At 37.2% G+C, this 21,634-nt stretch overlaps 1 protein-coding gene across 5 annotated transcripts in view; it reads left to right on the forward strand.

Moving 5' to 3' along the window:
* Positions 1-2,585: 2,585 nt before the first annotated feature.
* LOC136026238 (serine/threonine-protein phosphatase 2A regulatory subunit B'' subunit gamma-like) overlaps positions 2,586-21,634 on the forward strand; it is a 115,416-nt gene continuing 96,367 nt past the window's right edge. For 2 of the 5 annotated variants that reach the window (XM_065702587.1, XM_065702588.1), the window contains exons 1-2: positions 2,596-2,689; positions 16,890-17,132. In XM_065702587.1, coding sequence (XP_065558659.1) covers positions 2,630-2,689; positions 16,890-17,132 — 303 coding nt within the window. In that variant the 5' untranslated portion in view covers positions 2,596-2,629. Of the gene's footprint in view, positions 2,742-16,889; positions 17,133-21,634 lie in introns of all 5 variants that reach the window. The other 3 variants (XM_065702590.1, XM_065702589.1, XM_065702592.1) reach the window with 3 other exon arrangements.

Below are 21,634 nucleotides of genomic sequence, written 5' to 3' on the forward strand. Positions count from 1 at the left end.
CGGAGCATAAAAGCGGCTCTTGTTGCTGATTGCCACGATATGTGCTGCAAGCGTAACACCTGGATATGAGGGAAATGATGTCTTTTGTGATACCAGGCCAGAAGATGGCACTCCTAACCCGCTGCTTGGTTTAGGCTATACCCAGATGCGATACATGCAGTTTACAAAGGTGTCAGGCTGCATGGATTGGGGAATTACAACTCAAGTCTCTTTCAGAATTATGCTTTGGATGATAACTAGTTTGTTTCCGTGGTTCCAGAAAGTCAGGAAGCTGGAGTCACATTGTTTTCAAGAAAGGAGCCATCCATCCAGTATAGTTTGGCTCAATTTTCTGAATTCATTCGATGTCGCTTGCCTGATTTCTTCCATCTTGTCATCGGATATTATTAAGTTTTCGAAAATTGTGTGGACAAAAACTTCTGCTTGTTGTTCACTTTCGATGTCCACGTCTCGTGTGTGCAACCTTGGCAGTGTGTCAGTTGAAGATGTTTCAAATTCTGGTCTATATTCAGATTTCAAAGTATATAGTTTATTGATCGCACCATACGTTGAAGTCATGGTGGCGCTTTTCATATCAGCCTGACCAGGATGCTTTCTAACGGCTTGTGGTCTGTTGTCACTATAACAGTTCATTTGTAGAAGTACTGATAAAAATATCTGCATCCAAAAACAACTACAAAAAGTTCCTTCTCTAACTGTGAATATCGCTGCTCGGTTTCACTGAGTGAACGTGAGCCAAAGGCGACAAAGTTTTCGTTAACTGATACTACTGTATTTAAGCCGTGCTTTGACACTTTTACTTTAATCTCTATGTCTTTGAATGAACCAAGACAGGTAGTCTAACATACCTAAAAGTTTTTGCAGTTGGTCGTTGTTTTCCGGGGGTAGTATTTCGGAAATGGTCCGAGTTTTCTCAGGGTCGGGTTTTGTTCCTTCTGGGTTCATGCGATATCCAAAGTATTGGATACTGTATGTGCCAAATGTACATTTATCTTGACGGAACCCCACGTTTTCTTGCGAGCACGATCAAGCGCTGCCTAAAGTCTTTCATCGTGTTTATTTTATCAGCGCCGCATATGACAATATCATCAATTATAAACCCCAGATCAAGGTCTTCAAAAGTCTCCTCCATTTTTCTTCGGAAATGATCTTGAGCAGAGTTGAGGCCAATGGGGCGCCTTTTGAGTTTGTACCGACCGTAGATGGTGTTGAAAGTCGTCAGATCAGGTCATTCATCGTCAAGCATCATGGACCATATTCTGGTGGCATCAAGTTTGGAGAACACTTTAGCGACAGCACACCTTTGGACGAATCTTTCGAACGTTAGAACTGGATAATGCGGCCTTTTCTGTTGCATTCAAGCTGTCCAATTGCATTCTAAAACATCTGCACAATTGTCTATCATGATTTTGATTAGATCAGGGGTCTGTTGTATATATTGGATCTCAAATGTAAATTTGACAAGACTTACGTCAACACTGGTTTGTCTACTGAAGATTGGGAATTCTAAAGCATCAATCATGAAGAATTTATGTTTTTGTCCAGCTCTATCTTTGTACTGGACTTCAGCTTCACACACTCCGTCTACATTTAGCTTTCCATTGCTATAGCTTGTCAGGATGCTATTGGTTTTGTTTAGAATTGGATAGGGGTATAGTCTCTCATATTCCTTCAATGGAAGTACATTTGCCTCTGCTCCTTTATCCATCTTGAAGGCTATATAACTTTTTTGTTCACTGAGATACAACCTAATATTATGGTTATTGGATTGATTTGTTGAATGAATTGAATCAATATAAAACTCGAAACAGATCCAACATTGGATTTTGTTTTGCTTTGAATTGCGAATCAGGGTAATTAAAACATCACATTTTTCACTTTTTCATGTTTTACTTATTACTCTTTACTTACTTATGTCACCTTCCACCAGAGTAATGCCTTTCTCGGTATTTTTCTGAGCATTCAGGTTTTGCCAGAGACGTGAGTAAAGAATTTTTTTCGAAGTAAATGATTTACACACTTATATGAGTTTGTGCTTTCACACTTGGTCATTTCGAATGAGAGTTTTACTTGGATTTTTTTTCAATATATCTGACTTTAACTAGCAGCTTCAGAAGAGGTTTACAAAGCGTCTTTCGGTCTACAATACAACTGTACAGTACAATACAAGAATACAACTGATAAAAAAGCCTCCAGTTTTGAGATTTCAAGTTGGAAACATTTTAACTAAAATGAAAAATTGTTTGGATGCTCAGGAATTTGAAGGACCAAATATCTAGCAAAAACTGTAAAGCAGTGTTGCCAATAGCGGTAAAATTGCACCATTTTGGTACATTTCACCTCTAAAAGTACATTCTGGTGCAATCACAAATCTCCTGGTATATTTTATAAAATTTGGTACAATAAGATTTGACGGGACGTCAAGACGTAGTGAGTAGAAGAATTGTAGTTTTTTGTTTTCTCTTCTAGAGTTTTAATTTTTGGTTTTACACATTTATTTAAGTCCCTGTTGTTGGCCTCTTGCGGTCATAATATAGCCTTAAGTAGTACAGCCATCTGTAAATGATTAGAAACTAGGTGGCGGCATAAAAGATCCGAAATTTAAAACTTATAACAGACAGGGCAGGGTATGCATACAAGTCCTGAGGCTCGAGAAGAAGCAGAAAGGACCTTAATTCGACGACGACGGGTATGCATACAACAAAACAAAATACACTGACTTCATGCCAAGAGGCACTAGAGTAAATTTTCCCCATATAAATGAGCAAAATACTTCGTCATACACAAATCCTCAAGGTCTAGATTGTGGGAGCCACGGGCTGCCTTGAAAAATTTGTTGGAATGAGAATCTCAATTGTAATTTCTTTCAAGGCTATTAGATGATACGATTCCCTTGAAACATGACATGATGCCCTAACATTATAAATATGAGTTTAATATCGTGTTTCTTCAATATTGTTATGCTGCAATATCTAAAAATGAGAGTTTGTGTATGACTGGATAGGCTATGTTAAAAAAAATCAAATGCAAAGCACAAAGCATTGACATAGGCCCATTTTGCTTTAATCAAAGTAATTCCTACGTCTTTAAATTTTGTTTTTTGACAATTAAGAAATTTCTTGCTAACACTTATGAAACCCCACTTTGTTATCTATTTTTGAGGTTGGATCATATCCTGTAAGTTCAATCAGTAATGACATAACATTTTGGTGGAGATTTTGTGGAAGGGGCCATACCATATACTTAACATAGCAGTAGAAACAGTACCTAGGCTAGGGAAATCAGTATTTTTATTCAGGGAAACTCAGGGTCAAAACTAGGTGTCAGTTCTAGTTCATCTGAGGTATTCATTTGCACTCTAAGTCTCAAATATGACTTATATTCAACTTGGGCTGAAGCAAGATTTGGCTAATTTATTATTTCTGCCTGTGAACTTGTTGAGTGCAGTATAAAACCTTGACCCTTTTATGTTCACTAAGCTGAAGAGTTATGTTTTTATTTCTGCACTGGGTGTGATTATAGAAGATATATTAACCTTCCTATAGGATACCACCCTTTGGCAAATGGAGAAAAAATAGCATATGGGCTTATATAAAAAGGTACTATCCATTCACCTGATAAATACAACAATTTTTGCCATCTAGTTGGAAAATTTGGTCAATCCTGATAGCAATAATCAAAATTGTCAACTAGTTGACAAGAAAATTTGCCCCAGGAAACTATTCCTTTTTCAACTAGTTAACAAGTAATTTCTCCCCAGCAACACTTTCTTTCCAAGAAGCCAGAAATAAACATTGAGCCAGAAACATTTCTGTTAACCTGTAGTTGCAAGTAACTTTTTACCAAAAAATTTTTTGTCAACCAACTAGTTGATGAAAAACTTTGCCCCAGCAACTGAAGAGTTTCTGAAGCAATGTTTGTTTTTAGCTAGTTGGAAAGAAAGTGCTGCTAAGGAGAAATTACTTGTCATCTAGTTTATATAAGCCTTTATGCTATTTATTCCCATTTGTCAAAGGCCTACTCAGATATAGGCTAACTCCATCCTACTTTATGCATGTGTCTTCTAAAATTGAGACAAACTGCCAATCTAGCCTATTAAGATAGATTATTGGCTACCTATAACTTTGATTTAGATTTTTGCTGAAGATAGTTGGTTAATAAAAAATTTCTGTGGAAAAGTTACTTGCCAACTAGATGGTTTATAGAAGAGTTTCTTGGGCAATGTTATTTGCCAACTAGATGCAGTCACTTTTTCCAGCTAGTTGGAAAAGAAAATGTTTCTGGGGCAAAGTTTTGAGAGAAAGAAATTACCTGTGAACTATTTGGAAAAGGAATAGTTTTTTGGGGCAAGTTTTCTTGTCAGCTAGTTGACAAATTTCATTATTGCTATAGGGGTTGACCAAATTATCCAACTAGATGGCAAAAATATTTGTATCTATAAGGAGATTGGATAGTACCTTTTTATGGCACTTGGTATTAAAAAAGTAACATATAGCAATTGCTAATTCTGTTGGTCTGTCAGTCTGTCTGTCTGTTGGTCCTGGTTTTGCTACTTTAGGCACTTCCAGGTAAGCTAGGACAATGAAATTTGGGAAGCATATCAGGGACCAGACCAGATTAAATTAGAAATAGTCGTTTTCCCAATTTGAACATCTGGGGGGGGGAGTGGGGGGGGGGCAGCTAATTCAGAAAAAATGAAGTATTTTTAACTTATGAGTGGGCAATGGGATCTTAATGAAATTTCATGTTTGGAATGATATTGTGTCTCAGAGGTCTTATTTTAAATCCTGACTGGATCTGATGACATTGGGGGAAGTTGGAGGGGGACACCTAAAGTCTTGGAAAACACTTAGAGTGGAGGGATCAGGATGAAACTTGATGGGAAAAATAAGCACAAGTCCCAGATACATGATTGACACAATCGGAACGGATCTGCTCTCTTTGGGGTAGTTGGGGGGGGGGGGGGTAATTCTGAAAAATTAGAAAAAATGAGGCATTTTTAACTTACGAATAGGTGATCGGATCTCAATGAAATTGATCTTTAGAAGGATATCATGTCTTAGAGATCTTATTTTAAATCCCAACCAGATCTAGTGACATTGGGTGGGGGAAACCTAAAACTTGGAAAACACTTAGAGTGGAGGGATTGGGATGAAACTTGGTGGGAAAAATAAACACAAGTCCTAAATACATGATTGACATAAACAGAACAGATCCGCTCTCTTTGGGGTAGTTGGGGGGGGGGGGGTACTTCTGAAAAATTAGAAAAAAATGAGGTATTTTTAACTTACAAACAGGTGATTGAAATTTGATATTTAGAAGGATATCATGTCTCAGAGCTCTTATTTCAAATCCCAACTGGATCTGGTGACATTGGGGGGAGTTGGGAGGGGGAAACCTAAAACTTGGAAAACACTTAGAGTGGAGGGATTGGAATGAAACTTGGTGGGAAAAATAAGCACAAGTCTTAGATACACGATTGACATAACCAGAACAGATCTGCTCTCTTTGGGGTAGTTGGGGGAGGGGTTAATTCTGAAAAATTAGAAAAAATGAGGCATTTTTAACTTACAAATGGGTGATTGGATCTCAATGAAATTGATCTTTAGAAGGATATCATGTATTAGAGCTCTTATTTTAAATCTCGACCAGATCTGGTGACATTAGGGGGATTTGGGAGGGGGAAACCTTAAACTTGGAAAACACTTAGAGTGGAGGGATTGGGATGAAACTTGGTGGGAAAAATAAACACAAGTTCTAGATACATGATTGACATAAACAGAACGGATCCGCTCTCTTTGGGTTAGTTGGGGGGGGGGTATATCTGAAAAAATAGAAAAAATGAGGTATTTTTAACTTACAAACAGGTGATTGGATCTCAATGAAATTTGATATTTAGAAGGATATCATGTCTCAGAGCTCTTATTTTAAATCCCAACTGGATCTGGTGACATTGGGGGGAGTTGGGAGGGGGAAACCTAAAACTTGGAAAACACTTAGAGTGGAGGGATTGGAATGAAAATTGGTGGGAAAAATAAGCACAAGTCTTAGATACATGATTGACATAACCGGAACGGATCTGCTCTCTTTGGGGTAGTTGGGGGAGGGGTTAATTCTGAAAAATTAGAAAAAATGAGGTATTTTTAACTTACAAACAGGTGATTGGATCTCAATGAAATTTGATATTTAGAAGGATACCGTGTCTCAAAGCTCTTATTTTAAATCCTGACCGGATCTGGTGACATTGGGGGAAGTTTGGGGTCGGGGAACCTAAAATCATGGAAAATGCTTAGATTAGAGGGACTGGGATGAAACTTGGTGGGAAAAATAAGCAGATGTCTTACATACGTGATTTACATAATTGCAACGGATCTACTCTATTGGGGGGGGGGGGTATTTCTGAAAAATAAGAAAAAATTATATATTTTTAACTTACAAAGGAGTGATCAGATCTTCATGAAACTTCATATTTAGAAGGACCTCGTAACTCAGATCTCTTATTTTAAATCTCAACTGGATCAAGTGTAATTGGGGGGGGGGCAGTTGGAGGGGGACCAGAAATCTTAGAAAATACTCAAAGTGGTGAGATCAGGATGAAACTGGATGGGAAGAATAGAAACCTGTCTAAGATAAGTGACTGACATAACTGGACTGGATGTGCTCTTTTTGGTGGAATTGGGAGGGGGGGTAATTTTGAAAATTGAGGTATTTGTAACTTACAAAAGGGTGTCCAGATCTTAATGAAATTTGATATTTAGAAGGATCTTGTGCTTTAAAGTTCTAATTTTAAATTCTGACCAGATCCTGTGACATTGGGGGGAGTAGGAGGAGAAAACCGGAATTCTTGGAAAATGTGAAAATTGGGGTATTTTTATCTTACAAATAGATGATCGGATTTTAATGAAATTTGATTTTTAGAAGGAATTCATGTCTCAGAGCTCTTATTTCAAATCCCGACCAGATCTTTTGACATTGGGGGGGAGTTGGAGGGGGAAATCTTGGAAAAAAAACTTGGAGTGGTTTAATTGGGATGAAGCTTAGTGGATAGAATAAACAAATGTCCTTGGTACGTGATTGACAGAATCGTACTGGATATACTCTCTTTGGAGGAGTTGGGGGGAGGGGTTCAGTGATTTGGCGAGTTTGGTGCTTCTGGACGTGCTAGGACAATGAAAATTGGTAGGCGTGTCAGGGAGCTGCACAATTTGACTTGTTAAAGTCGTTTTCCCAGATTTGACCATGTGGGGGGCTAAAGGGAATCTTAATGAATTTTTATATTTAGATAGACATATGACTCATAGCTCTTATTTTAAATCCTGACGGGCATTAAGCCTCTTATTTTCCTTTTTAAATCAATCTATTGATTCATAGAATTTTGTTAGAGCTCATACCATATGATCTCTTGGCTCTTAGCTCTTCTCGCCTTGTCACAAGTGCCATATGAGCTCTTAGGTCTTGTTATATAAGCTGATGTGCTTTTTTTGTCCATTTGTTAAAGGGTGGACATCCTCTCTTTTTGGTATTGGGGAGTACACTGTTATAAAACAAAAATATCAAAGGGTTGACTAAAATTATAGAATCCATCAACTCTGAAAGCCTATTATGGTCTGTAAAATACACTGAAGAAATTATGCTTATATGGTAATAAAAGAACATTGTTGCACTTGATTTTTCATTTTTTAAATAGCACTAATCAAACTATTTTTTGGAAATACTCTAGTCAACCACAAACCCCTGATTTTTGGATACCCTATGCCAAAGTCTGGGTATATCTAGCATTTGACATAGCCTATGCATACAGCTGGATACCCTATGCCAAATGCTGACTAGCTGTTAGTACCCTAACCCTGACCTACCTCACTACAGATTAATTATGATTGGTTGGTTTCTGAGCTTCGCTCAAATCATCAATATTTTATTAGGTCCCAGTATTCAGCATTTGGCATAGATAATAGATATATCCAGCATTAGGCATATGCTTTCCACAAATTGAGACTTAGTGACCCCCCCCCCTCATGAAAATTCATCCCAAGACAAATTCTCTTGCAATTTTCAGTTGAAGTGCCACCTTAGAACATGACCTATGTTATTTAGGTTATATTAACTCCATTGTTTCAGTTTTTTGTAAGCAATTAGTTACATTGTAAAATTGAACCTGAATAGCCATATGCATCAATTGTAAAAATTAGTGTAGGCTGTAGGTGGTATCTTTATTTTTCTTACTAAGGTTTGACAGAAGTAAGCCTGTTTGGCTTAATTCCTGACTGAATGTACTGAGGATAATAAAAATAAGTGATTGTGAAATATCTTTTTGTTTTTTTTTAAATCTGTCTTAATAGAAAATTCCAGTTGGAGGAGACACAAATTCACATTCTCTACTTGTGTTAGTGAGCTGTACAAAGCAATTGTAAGTCATTTTTTGAAGCCATTGTAGATGGAGAAAACAGAAGTATCTCTCATACAGCTCAGGGACCCTCAGCATTTCCAAGATATGAAAGAAGTAGATTGTGGCAGTTGTGTAGAGGTCCTGTTTATCAACAAAAAGATTTTGTTATCAGCTGCAACAGCTTTCAAGACAACATGCACTAAATGCTTGGTAGAACTGAGCAACAAAATAAGGAAAAGGTTCTTCAGTTCAAAGTGCTCATTGACTAAAAACCTGGACAGACCAGACCCAAAGATAGCAATGTCTCCCAACCATGGTAACTTGAGCATTGTCCCACTGCTCAAAGTCTGTAATGCATTATCCCACTGCTCAGAGTCTGTAATGCATGCCTGTCACCTATCCTCTTCTCTGTCCCAAGTGTAGATATCAAAAGGACAATCATCAACTGTTGTGAACTCTGCAAAGATATTCAGTTTTATGGTGACACATCAAAGGCCAAGCATGATAAACATAAAACTCACATAGTTACACTAAAAAGGCAAACCTGCTCCAATGTATCAGATCTCATCATTTTCAAAGGCCAAATTGTGACAAAAACGTGGCTGCTGATTGTGGTTAAAAAGCTTCAAAGCCAGCCTTAAACCCAGCTACAACAGAGATATAACAGTTATAGAAGTATGTGTAAGCTGATTAAAAAGGCAAACAAACTAACTTCAGTGAAATATAACATTTAATCTGACTCCAGTGAGATATAACAGTTTGTCTCTCAACTTCTGTAAATAGCCCTGATTTCTTGCAGTTATCTTCTTGATTTTGTAGAACTTTACATGTTAATCCTAGTGTATCATTTACTGAAAATGAATTAAGTGAACTCTTCTTGACATGTGATAGTTTGAGTAACTCAAGGTTTGTTAGTGTGCTTTCTGAATTTGCCTCTATTCCACCTGTCTCAAATGCAATCACAGCTATGGGACCTCTGCCATTGGACTACAGATAATGAAAGTCTTGGAACAGTAATATCCTACATGTCATCTCTAGCAACGTTGATTCTCTTGCACACAAGCTTCTGGATACCCAAGTGCTCTTAAAAGTAGAAGAAGCAGATATTGCTGCATTAGTGGAGATTCTGTCAAAACTTACTTCAATTCCTGTTGCTGAAGGTTTGTTGCAGATATCTGGATTTCATAGGGCAGCTGAACTATAGAAGAGGAGCCAGTATCTACATCAGAGAAGGCTACCATGTTAGTCTCATTAACCATCCTTTTTTTCAATGTATCCTGGGTGGAAAGTCTATGGCTTGATATAAACTTTCAAGAAAAAAAATCCATAGTGAGTGTGTATATAGAAGCCATAGTGCACCCAGTCATGATGAATGTGAAATATTTTTCCAAGCAATCATTAATGAAATGACATATTCAGTATCATTATTTTTTGTATCTGATTTGATAATTATTGGTGATTTCAACATCCCCTAAATTGAGTGGGTTGATGGTCTTGGTCATGCAGCATCTAGTAATGGAGATTTGCCATTTCTGTCTTGTCTATGTGATAACTGCCTTTGTCAAGTGATTGATAAGCCAACAAGTGTTCATGGTGACCAGAGTCCTTCCTTGTTGGATCATGTAATCTCAAGCAATCCTTATTCCCTTATCAGACATGAATTTCTTCCTCCAGTTGGCAACAGCAGCCACTCAGTCATCCTTTCTATGTTATCATTGGATAGTTATCTGCAATCAAATCTTTGTCCTCAAGATCTTATTGACTATGAAACAGTACAGAAGAAACTACACTCTGTAAATTGATCCGATAGTAACACATCATGGACAAATGTTAAGGAAGTATGATCAACTGAGAAGAAGCACTCCCATATTATTTACCAAAATAGCTGAAAACACTTTCATTCTACACAAAGGATGCAAAGAGAACAATCAATTAAAAAGCCAGAGCCTTGAAAAGACACAAAAAAAAAGAAAACACAGGAAAATTGGCAGAGGTGTGTGTAGGTTCAGAACCTTGCCTCTCACACAATTAAGAAACTGAAGTCTGAACAATATGAGAAGCTTGCCACAGATATCAAGGCAAACCCAAAAACCTTCTGGAGACATGTTTCTCCTAAAAATATTAACCAGCACACCATTCCTGACCTTAAATGTAATGGTATAACCAACTCATCACTGAAGATATGGTCTTAACTAGCCTCAATAAACTTGGCGTTAACTTATCCAAAGGACAAGTGGGATACACCCAAGGCTTCTCAATTAGTGCTTAAATGTTCTAAATTCTCCCCTGTGCAGACTCTTCCAGCTGTCCTATAAAATGGAGAACTACTGTCAAATTGGAAAACATCCTATTTAACACCAATAAAAAAGGCCCCAAAGATCATGCAGAAAATTACTGTCTCATCAGCATCATTTCTGCAGTTATATAGGAGCTTAAGAGATTTGTCCATAGAGCTCTAATCCAGCACTTTGAAGCTTGTAACATACTCACTTCCACTCAACAAAGCTCCAGATATGTAAGATCCATTGATACTAATCTATTAAAGACATATGAGTATGTCATATCATTATTCGATAAAGATTTTCCTGTCAACATAGTGCTCCTGGACCTCTCAATGTATTTGACAGAGTTTTTCATGAATTCCTCGGTGATGATATCATCCAGTGGATACTGAGTTTTCTTTCAGAGCTAGTTCCTTTTCTCTAGCTGCAATCTGTCCAAAAGAACTTTGACATTCTTGGGACTTGGGCTGATACATGGCTCCTCTCTTTCAGTGCTGATAAATGCGATGTAATCCACTTTGACAATCACAATATCCATCGGCAGTACTATCTCCAAAGTAACCCCCTCTCTGCAGTTTTTGAAGAAAGAGATCTTGAAGTTATTGTTGATTGTCAACTTAATTTTAGCACCCATGCAAAATCTGCATCGTTGTCGTCCCCCCAATCTCTTGGAATGATCAAAAGGACTATATGCAGCAGACGCCCAAAAGTATTTATGAAGCTCTACAAGGCACTAGTTCGCTTGCGTCTAGAGGTTTGAATGTCCCTGGTGTCACTCTACTTAAAAGAAGGACAAAGAAATACTAGAAAGAGTACAACAAAGAGCAACCAAAATGGTCAAAGGCCTCAAACAAATGCTGTACAAAGATTGTTTATGTCATTTGAAGCTTCCTACTCTCACATACCAAAGGAAACGTGGCGACATGATTATGGCCCACAAAATTATTTCCAAAAATATTCATCCTGGTTTCTTTGGCCCCCTGGAACGTTTGGTGACTAGAAAGCATTCCAAGAAAACCTTCAAGAAACGCACCTCAATCCAAGAAAGAAACCTTTTCTTCAGCCAGCAAGCAACAAACTTGTGGAATCAACTCTTTAAAAGATACAGTGGCTGCTGAGTTGATGGGTGCATAAAGGCAAAATTTTGATAAAGAATGGCTACTAGAAGAGTTATTGTAAACTGGGAAGCTGTCAAGTCCTCAACCCAAATGTAGCAAGCAACTGCGGTATTGTAGATAGTTGAGTACTGAACTAGCTTTCATGGTGTCAACATCTAAACTAATCGGATTATTTTTCATTTTCACATACCTGATTGCCTGAGGTATGAATTTTAATCCCACTTGCTAGATCTTGGAGTATTTGGCAAAATACCAGTTTTAATTAAAACTTGTGTGACGGTTTATCAAGGTGTCAGCATCTACGAAACCTGTCTGACTAGTTTTTAGCAAGAAATTAGACACTTCATTTAGCCATCAAGTAGTGAATATAATTGGGAATTCCGATATTTAAAGGCAATCACGCTGCGATAGAGGTGGCGAGAGAAAAATGTTTTTACTAGGCGAGGACTCGAGTTTTTCAGCTGTGAAGCGATTTTAGAAGCAAAAGAGATTATCTATCGCAAGTCGGAATTAGGGGAACGTGTAATAAAACACGTAACGGACAAGGATAACTTGATGGACATTGCGAAGACGTTCGCTCGCTGTGCCAAAGAAAAGAGACAGCTTCCTGAGTTCGTTATTTTTGAGCCCCAAGAAGTTCCAGCCTGCAATGAAGAGGTCGCTGCTTGTGTAGTGTCCACTGTCAACAAGATGAATCGCAAGTTCAATGGCCTTCTTGACCGTTTGAACCAGAAACCATTGCCGTGGCCTGAAGGCAACCCTGTTGCTGCTCAAGCTAATGAGTCTACTCCTTCTCCTCCGTCTTACTCAGTAGTCTTGAAAAAGCCTCCTCCTACCGTTGTTACCGCAGAACAAAGGAAAAACTTCCTGTCAAATATTTGTGGTGATGCTTTGAATGATGACGATTTTTAACTCCACCAAGGGAAGTACGAATGGCGCCTCGTAACTAAGAACAAATCTAAAGCAGCAGTACTAGCAACATCTATTAACAAAAATCACCTGAAACACTGGCAAGCGTTAAAACTCCCACTTTCATCGGTATGATCAACTTTGTCCCAGCTTATATTAATGGTGACGCGCTTAAGAGAATTGTACAGAATTGTGAAAAAGCTGATCAATGTGGCAAAACCAGATCCTTCAATTATTTTTCTCATATGCCAGTATCTGAACCATGCCATGAAAAACCCTCCTAAAATTGACTTGGAGTGGCACCCCATTGAGGAATTTATCTTTCTCCCAAAGCGCTGTTTTAACTGCCAGAATTTTGGTCATATTTCTGCTACCTGCTCTAGCCAGCAAATTTGCTCTCGATGCGGAGAAGGAGGTCATGGCTGTAGCCCCAAACAGTACTGTGGAAACCCTATAGCATGCGCCCTCTGCAAATCAAAACGCCACACTTGCCATTCCTTCAGTTGCCCCACAATAATAAAAATCGTCAGTGAGCTGAAGCGGCCTAATGTCTAATAGCCAAGCCTGTGTCAAAATTACGTCATGGAACATGAATTGAGGAGTCCCTAACAAACTTGCCATAATTCAAAAATATTGTGCAGGCTCTGACATTATGTGTATACAAGAACATATGCTCTCTCCTCACAATATTTCTCTCCTAAAGTTCTTGCACGAACTCACTTTTTACTTAGAGCCCTCAAAAATTCGGTCTTTCGGACGCCCCTCTGGTGGCTTGGCAATTATTTGCCACCCGTATATTGAAAGTAAGGTGTTATTTACGCATGATTACTTCTTGGCTATATCTTCCGACAGTATCGCATTCTTCAACGTATATCTTCCTACAAACTACCATGATGACAAATCGGAGCGAAAGTTTCTGAGCGCAGTTCGCGAACTAGCGAAGTACCTGAAGTCTGTGACCCAGAGAGATTTGAAGACCCAGAGAGAAGTCCCAGAGGGACTTCAACTGCAACTTGCTTGACAGCACCTGTGCCCGTAGTCAGTTTCTAAATGGTATCTTTGATGACAAACTTATCATCCTCCCAAAAGACAGTGGTTACTCCTTTGTTCAATTTCTGGGTCCGTTTCAAACATTGACCATACGGCCTGCTCTAAGAATATTAACGGAAGTGTAACTGTTCTAAAAGACGCTACTACTTTGTATCATCAGGTGCTGAACTCACTTCTTGTAAAGATACGAATCTCCTTCCATTTACTCCAAGTGAATTCGAATTTTGATCCCGCGGATCTTTGTGCCGAGATTACTCACTCGCTTCTCTTAGCTGAAAAAAGCAGTTTCTACTAGGAAGGTTAAAATGAAAACAGAAATTCACAAATTCTGGTAAAATCCGGCCCTAGTTAAGTGTTGCAACGATGCTAAGTTTTGGTTTAGAATCTAGCAAGATTGTAATAGGCCCAAATCCGGTCCTGTTAACTCTGTCCGTTTATGGACAAAATGAAAATTTGACAAGTAACTGGAAGCTCATTGTACCAAATTAAAAGAAGATTACTCCTCCAGAATCGTAAGTGGCCCAAAACTAATCTGGAAAGTCCGGTTGAGCGAACCGGTCGCGGAAAACCCCATGATTCGATTAGAAAAAAAGATTGGGAATCGTACTTTTCGAACGAATTCAGTGCCCCCGACCCAAATACGTTTAATCCCTTCGCAAACCGGCTAGAATCGGTATTATCCAGCCAGGGTGTCCCTGATTTTGTCGTGACTTACGGAAGCGTACATGAAGCTATTTTAAAGCTGAAGAAGAAACATTCCCGTGGTGTAGACGAACTGTGCGCGCTAAATCTGTTACACGGTACTACTATGCATATTGAATATCGGACGCTGCTATTCCAGGTTATTTTCACCACTGGTATAGTGCCTGACTCTTTTTGTGTCGGTTTGCTCTCACCCATCCTTAAAAAAGGGAAGCCAACAGACGAATGCTCTTCGTACAGGCCAATCACTGTTGCTCCAATGCTCTGTAAAGTTCTAGAGATCTTAGTCTCAAAAGGAATTCAATATTTGTGCCGAATGCCTGACCACCAGTTCGGTTTCTGACTGGGTCTGGGTTGTGCTCACGCTCTCTTCAGTCTTGCCGCTATTCTAGCAGATTCTCACGAATCTGGTGACCTTATAGTGATTGTTGCTTTTGATGTGAGTAGAGCGTTTGATTTGTCGATTCACGCTCAGGGCCTTTTAGCCGCTTACCATCAAGGTGTAAACCTCCGTGTCACTAGCGTACTGTACGATATGTATTGCCGCTTAAAAGTGCGTATAAAAATAGGTAACCGTATCACATCAGTGGTTTTTCCAGTAAAGAAGGGTGTCCGCCAGGGTTCATTATTATCCCCAAGTTTGTACAATAACAGTGTTTTAAATGCCCAGGCATGTGTAAATGTTTCATGTATCTCCAAGAATATAAATGTGTCGCTACTTACATACGCGGATGATCTATTAAATCTAAGTCGGTCTATTAGGGATCTGCAATCGAATTTCTCGATCCTGCGTGATGAATACCGAAAAATTGGCCGGGCTTTCAATACTTCTAAATCTGCAGTTCTTTTTTTCAACTATAGTCCTTCTCAGCCTGAACGCCTCCTGCTCGGTAGCGAGCCAATTACCGTTTCATCTCACGTCGTGTATCTGGGTTTACCCATAGGCCGTAACCTTAACATAACTCGTCTACTGCTCGTCAAACACGTCGAGAAAAAACTCCGTACCGCGTATGGGTCTATCGTCGCCAACAGACTCCTCTTATGCCGAAAGTATCTCGCGAATATGTATAACGCTGTCGCACTGCCGCATATTCTATATATCGCGCCATTTTGGAATTTATTAACTGACACCAAAAAACGCAAGTTCCGGTCCCTTTATTTTAGGTTCGCGAAGTTCCTGCTGCGAAGCTCCTTGTGGACGAGATATACTTATATGATTGATGAACACAGGATTGCAGACCCCAGTATCGCGGTAAACCGGTTGATTTCTAATTTCCAGGCAAAATGGAACCACCCCTGGCTTAAACATTTCTACAGTTCTTGATTATGTGTTTTTCCATGTTGTGTTTTAAATTTCTCTCCGTTTTTCTTCTCTCTTTTTTTCTTTCATTTTTTTTTATTGTACTCCGTTTTGTTTTAGGTGAAAAATACGGGTAATAAATATTTTACTTGCTGCATTAAACAACCCACAGTAGTCATCATGGAACATTACAAGGGTGAAAAATCCTTAGATTTGCTCCAAACTACAATTTAAGGTAATAGCCTAATAGTGCTGGTAGCTATAACAGCAGCAGTAAATGTAGCCATTCCTGAGATATTGCTGATACGCTTTTTTGACAACCTTCATGTACATAGTATGTTTCAATTTCGTTCAGCATCTCCCTCAACACTCATTAGAAGTTTCATCTTAATACCCTTAGCCATTCCAGGCATATTGCAGTTTCACATTTTTGACAACCTGGATGTGCATTGTTTATTTTGATTTAGTTCAATATACCCTGAAAGTTGCAACATAATATTCTTAGATGTTCCTTAGTGCCTTTTGATTTTGTTCAATAGTAGTAGTAGTAGTTATAGTAGCAACCCTGAAAGTTTCAGCTTTGTGCTATTAAATATTCCTGGGATATTGCTAATATGCCCTTTCAACAACCTGCATACACATAGTGTGTTTACATTTAGTTAAACACCTCCCTCAACATTATGTAAAAGTTTCACCTTAATATCCTTTGTTATTTTCGAGATCCAGGCTAAAAAATTGCCCCCTAGCAATAACAAATCGTATATGTAAACATTGGGCAACTTGCATAATTTACTGCCCTTGGCCTAGGGACTGTGGGGGCATAGTTATTGGACCTTTTGACTATTTTGAACAAAAGAGCTGTTAATAATGTTTTGATCTGGCGTCTTTGGGAGCCAGGGCAGCTAAAAAGAGCAAGGAGGCTGGATGCCCTCCAATCATTTTTGGCTCTTAAAAAGGGCAATAGAACTTCCAATTTTAAATTTAATGAGCCCCCTACTCCAGCTCTTTCCATGCGAAGTGGCCTGGTGAAAAAATAGTGATACATTAAAGCCATATTGCTCTTTGCTTAGGCAGTGCTAAGTGATTGATTATGTGGATATGAGCTAATTAGGATGAATCTAATAACAAGTAATTAATTATAGACAATATGCTTCTCTGTAGCATGCATTTATCTCTTGTCAATTTTTGGTCTTAGGACAATGGACAAGACAGAAGAAGGCAAAGAACAGAATCTAAACAAAGTGATAAGAAAATTTTACTACCCAGTTCATTCCATTCTGTCTGGAAATACAAGTAATTCATTTCAACAAAAGCTGTATGAAGAAGCTAGAACTGTTTTTCTTCAAGATAAAAGCTCAGATTTATTGGATCATAATGAGCTAAAGGTAGCCTGATTTTGTGTTCTATTCATTTCTGTTTGTTTTTAGGCTCTATTGTTTCTTTTGTGTTAATTTCCGATTGTCTTAAGATTGTTGTCATACATAAACCTATGTATGATCATTCAAGTTTCAAAATCAATATTTACTTTGTTTTAAGACAAAATGTATATTTTTTTCTAATGATTTTGTTCATTTTTTTCAAGTTAGGTGGTTTTAGCATGTAATGTTTATAGGAGCTTTGGTATTAGAACTAATATTTTGGATTGTCATGCCTTGAACTTTCTCATTTCTGTTTGTTTTAAGCTCCATTATTCCATTTGTATTAATTTCTATCTTCAGTTGAAATTTTTGCAAAATGAATGAATTTTTAGCGGTTTAGAGAGTTCGGGGTCTAAGAATAGGATTGAAATTTAATATTAAGATGACTGAATTGTCAAGACTAGGAATAAGTGAAGGTGAAATGGTTATGGTGGGCAACAACAAGGTTGATCAAGTGACAAGACAGCTTCGCTCACCTAGGTAGTGTTGTTAGTAAAGATGGTGGGTGCAGTGAAGATATAAAGAATAATCAAGATCAATGATGGTTTTTCTTACATGGGGGAAAATTTTGGAAGAATCAGAAGCTAAGTCTGTGAACCAAGAGTGGAATATTGGAAGTTATAAATATGGAATATTATAATGATGATAGTGGTCAAGTATGGCTCTAAAGTGTCTGCACTCCAAAAGACGGAGGAGGATTTGCTAGATGTTTTCCATAGAAATCGCCTATGGATCGTTATTGGTACTCGACTGACTGACTGTATCTCAAACAGTAAGCTTTTTAAAAATTACTATTCAATCCTGCTTTGAAAGATTGCCAAAGATAGTCCTTGTCATCCAACCGTCCGGGCTAATGGAAAACTAGGTTGTGCCCAAACGTGGTGGGAGGATGTTGTAAGGAAATATTTAAGGGAAATGGGAACTTCTTGGGAGGGAGACTTCAAACAGATTGTGATAGAGTAGGCTTGGTGCTGGCCTCAGGTGAATTGGTGTTGTAGCGAGTTATTAGTAGGAATAGTAGTAGCTGATATCATATATAAACCAATCATTCTTTGTTCATGTAGGAAATTGTATGTCATATTTGCAGAGGCGTAATTTACTATGGAGCAGGGGGGGCAACTGCCCCCTCCAGACCCAAGTTTGCCCCCCACCTCCTCCAACCTCAATTTGCCTTTCCCCCAGCTGAAATTTAATCTATGCAAAAATTTTGTCAAAACTAAGATAAGCATATACAATTCAAGTATCCAGAGAAACAGGTCAGTTTCTTTAGTATATATTTGCCTTTATGGTAATATATGGATCATTTCTCAGTTTTCACTCTCATTTTCATTTGATTTGGGAAAATTGGCTCGAACTTGTCTTTTTGTCTAACCGTCCAAGTGTTTGTGTAAGTAGATTACTTGTATCTGAAATACCTAAAAATGGGCATACAATTTGTCTGTGTTCATTCTGTGAAAGACACTTTAATGAACAAGAAAAATTTGGACAACATAAAAAAAAAATGAAAATTGTGAAGATTCTGACATCATTATGCCCAAACTCGGATCAAAAATTGAATTTAAAATATAGCTAAACAAATGAAAATACCCTATTGCATATTAGCTGATTTTGAATCGTATAATAAAGAATTTAATCAAAAGAAAGATAAAAAGACAATTAAAGTAGCAGAGCAAAAGCAATCGGCTTATGGATTCTAAGTATGTTGCTCTTTTGATACAGAACAAAATAAACATTACGAATACTTTGGTGAAGATGCTAGCAATTACCATAACACCATAACTACCATAATATATGTTTGTAACTACCATAACAGGTGTTTGTAAAGACGTAGCAAATGAGTATGGTAATAGAGAGAGAACATGGTTATATACCTACCATATTGGTGACGTGTCTACCACACTCCAACATTTATTACCATATGAATGGGTAACAGGCTATAGGGTAACATCTTTAGTCAATAATTACTTGGCCCCACACCAGTAAAGAAAACCACTACTAGGACATCCCCCTCTCTCTCTGGGAAATATCTTTGACCAAGCTGACATATTCAGATCTGGGCAATCTTCCCCAACCTAACTTGGGTTAAGAAATGATTACTCGTATTATACAAAAAACTTAATTTCATTGTCAAACCACAAACAAAACAAAAACTCAATTTAAACTAATAAACATAAAATGAAACCAAGTAAAGTGGCCTTTTTTGCCGACCAAGGGAAGGCAAACCAATCAGGCGAAAGGAACTATGAATGTGTTTTTTGTACCTCGATTCATGAACATAAGGGGGATGCATTGAATGATATCCAATTAAACAACTAGTCTGGTGACTCATGCTAAATGTTTGAAGAGAATGTTAATGCAATAAATCAACCTATTTCAACAAACTTAAAGCTTTAAAAATCCAGACATTAAAAACGACTTGCATGCTGACCAATAGTCTACATAGTGCAGGTACTGATATCCTGATTCTCTGCCTTCAGCCGGGATTCCAATGCTTGGTTAGGGCAAATCATCCACCGCTGTTGCCCTTTATATAGGAACGGAAAAAAACGAGGAAAAGTAAATTTATATAAAAGGAGAAAGGACACATATACGGTAATATAATGGGTGACAACTATTAATTCTAGGTGCTATGTTTTTCACTTATATAGTGAAATATTTCATGGAAATAAGATTATTCTGGAGTAATTTATTACCTTTATAAATTGAAAAAAAAATTATTTAGTTTTTAATGCATTCGTGCAAAAAGAGACTCTCTGACTAGGCGCTACCGCATCCTTTAGGAACAATTCAGGGTTGAAGTGATGACCACAGGTACGTTATTGGGCTTTACAAGGTACTTACGGTACGTTACAAGTGATTACAAACATTTACATACTTTAAATTTTATGTTTCTTTAAATATTTCACAAAAAAGGGTAAAAAAAATTAAGGCACTTATTTTTCTGTTTAATCACTATTAAATTTAAGAAGAATTAATTTGAAGGGAGGGCTGAGTAAGGCTATCTTGTGGAGAGTGTTGGCGAAATAAGTTTGGGAACCACTGCTGTAAAGTATCAAAACAGTGGTCTATGTTTTTTTTATATATTAAATCTGTTTTACTTTTTACTTTATTTGAAATTATGTGTAGTATATATCCGGATTAACTAAATTTATACTAAACATTGTTTTCCATACCAACAATCTTCACAGATCATTCTTTTTTCATTGTCTAGATTTTGGAAATCACTCGTTATACTAAAGCTCATCCATTTAAAATTCTTCTGTTCTGCTATAAACTGTGTGGTCTGCTCAAGCAACTAATATAAATTAACTAATAAGATAGTTGGTAATTTTGGCACAAGGGGGTGCCATCAAGCCCTGTTGCACTACCAATAAATTTTAATTGAGTGTAGACGCTACAGTTGAAATATTTCGTTATTATTGTTTCCTATTTTCCTGTCTCATAAAATCATCTTAATTTTTCTTGTTTCCTTTTCTTTTTTTAACTATGGACTAGGGAGAAGTTTACTCTTTTTTTTTTACAAACATGTCTGCATGTTCTGATTTTTTAAAACTTTATATATATATATATATATATATATATATATATATATATATATATATATATATATATATATATATATATATATATATATATATATATATATATATATATATATATATATATATATATAGTTTTTTCATTCAGGTTGACTCAAAAGGAAACCAGAAAGACAATTATCAAACATTATTTACAGGTTTAATTACATTTTATTTCTAATAATTTATAACTTTCATGAAACTGCAGTTTTTCTCTTCTTTGCTGACTATTCATTCATTCATACAACATTCTTCTATGTTTATTTAAAGGAAAATATATAGAAGACAGGCATCACATATTAGTTGTATGCTTAAGAACTATTTTTTTAAGGATGAATCAAAAGGGAATATGAAATTACATTTATCCATTATTAGTCATAGTCTTAAGCATTTTTTAATTTTATTTTTTGATAATTTACAACTTATTTGCATGAAACTGAAATTCTTTTCTTCCATGATTAATTGTTGATAGAAGAATATCATCAAGTGCTGAAATCCATGTTGTGATCGTGATGGGCCCAGGATTGCACAAAGCCTCCATTAATACTGGAGGTCCCTCAAACTTCTTGTTGTCTGGTTCTAAGCCAGCTTAAGTGCTTTGTTGTAGACTTGTGAATATGTGCTGATCCCTGTCCTGCACTGGTATCTGAGATCATTGCTTTTCTTCAGGCCAAAATTATTTCAATGATTTAAAGAACAAGGAAATTGGAACTGGGAGTAGGAGCTGGAAATCTGTACGGCAGTGTTCTTTGATATGCTGAATCTGATCGTGTTATTTTCATTAAGATCAATTGATGTTTTTGGTTTGTTCCTCCCAATTTCAAAATTTAGGCACATGTTTTCAGGTTTTTAACATTTGATAGGTATGATTTTATATATTTTGAATAAGCA

This window comes from Artemia franciscana, chromosome 4, assembly GCF_032884065.1.
Source record: "Artemia franciscana chromosome 4, ASM3288406v1, whole genome shotgun sequence".
Lineage (NCBI taxonomy): Eukaryota > Metazoa > Arthropoda > Branchiopoda > Anostraca > Artemiidae > Artemia > Artemia franciscana.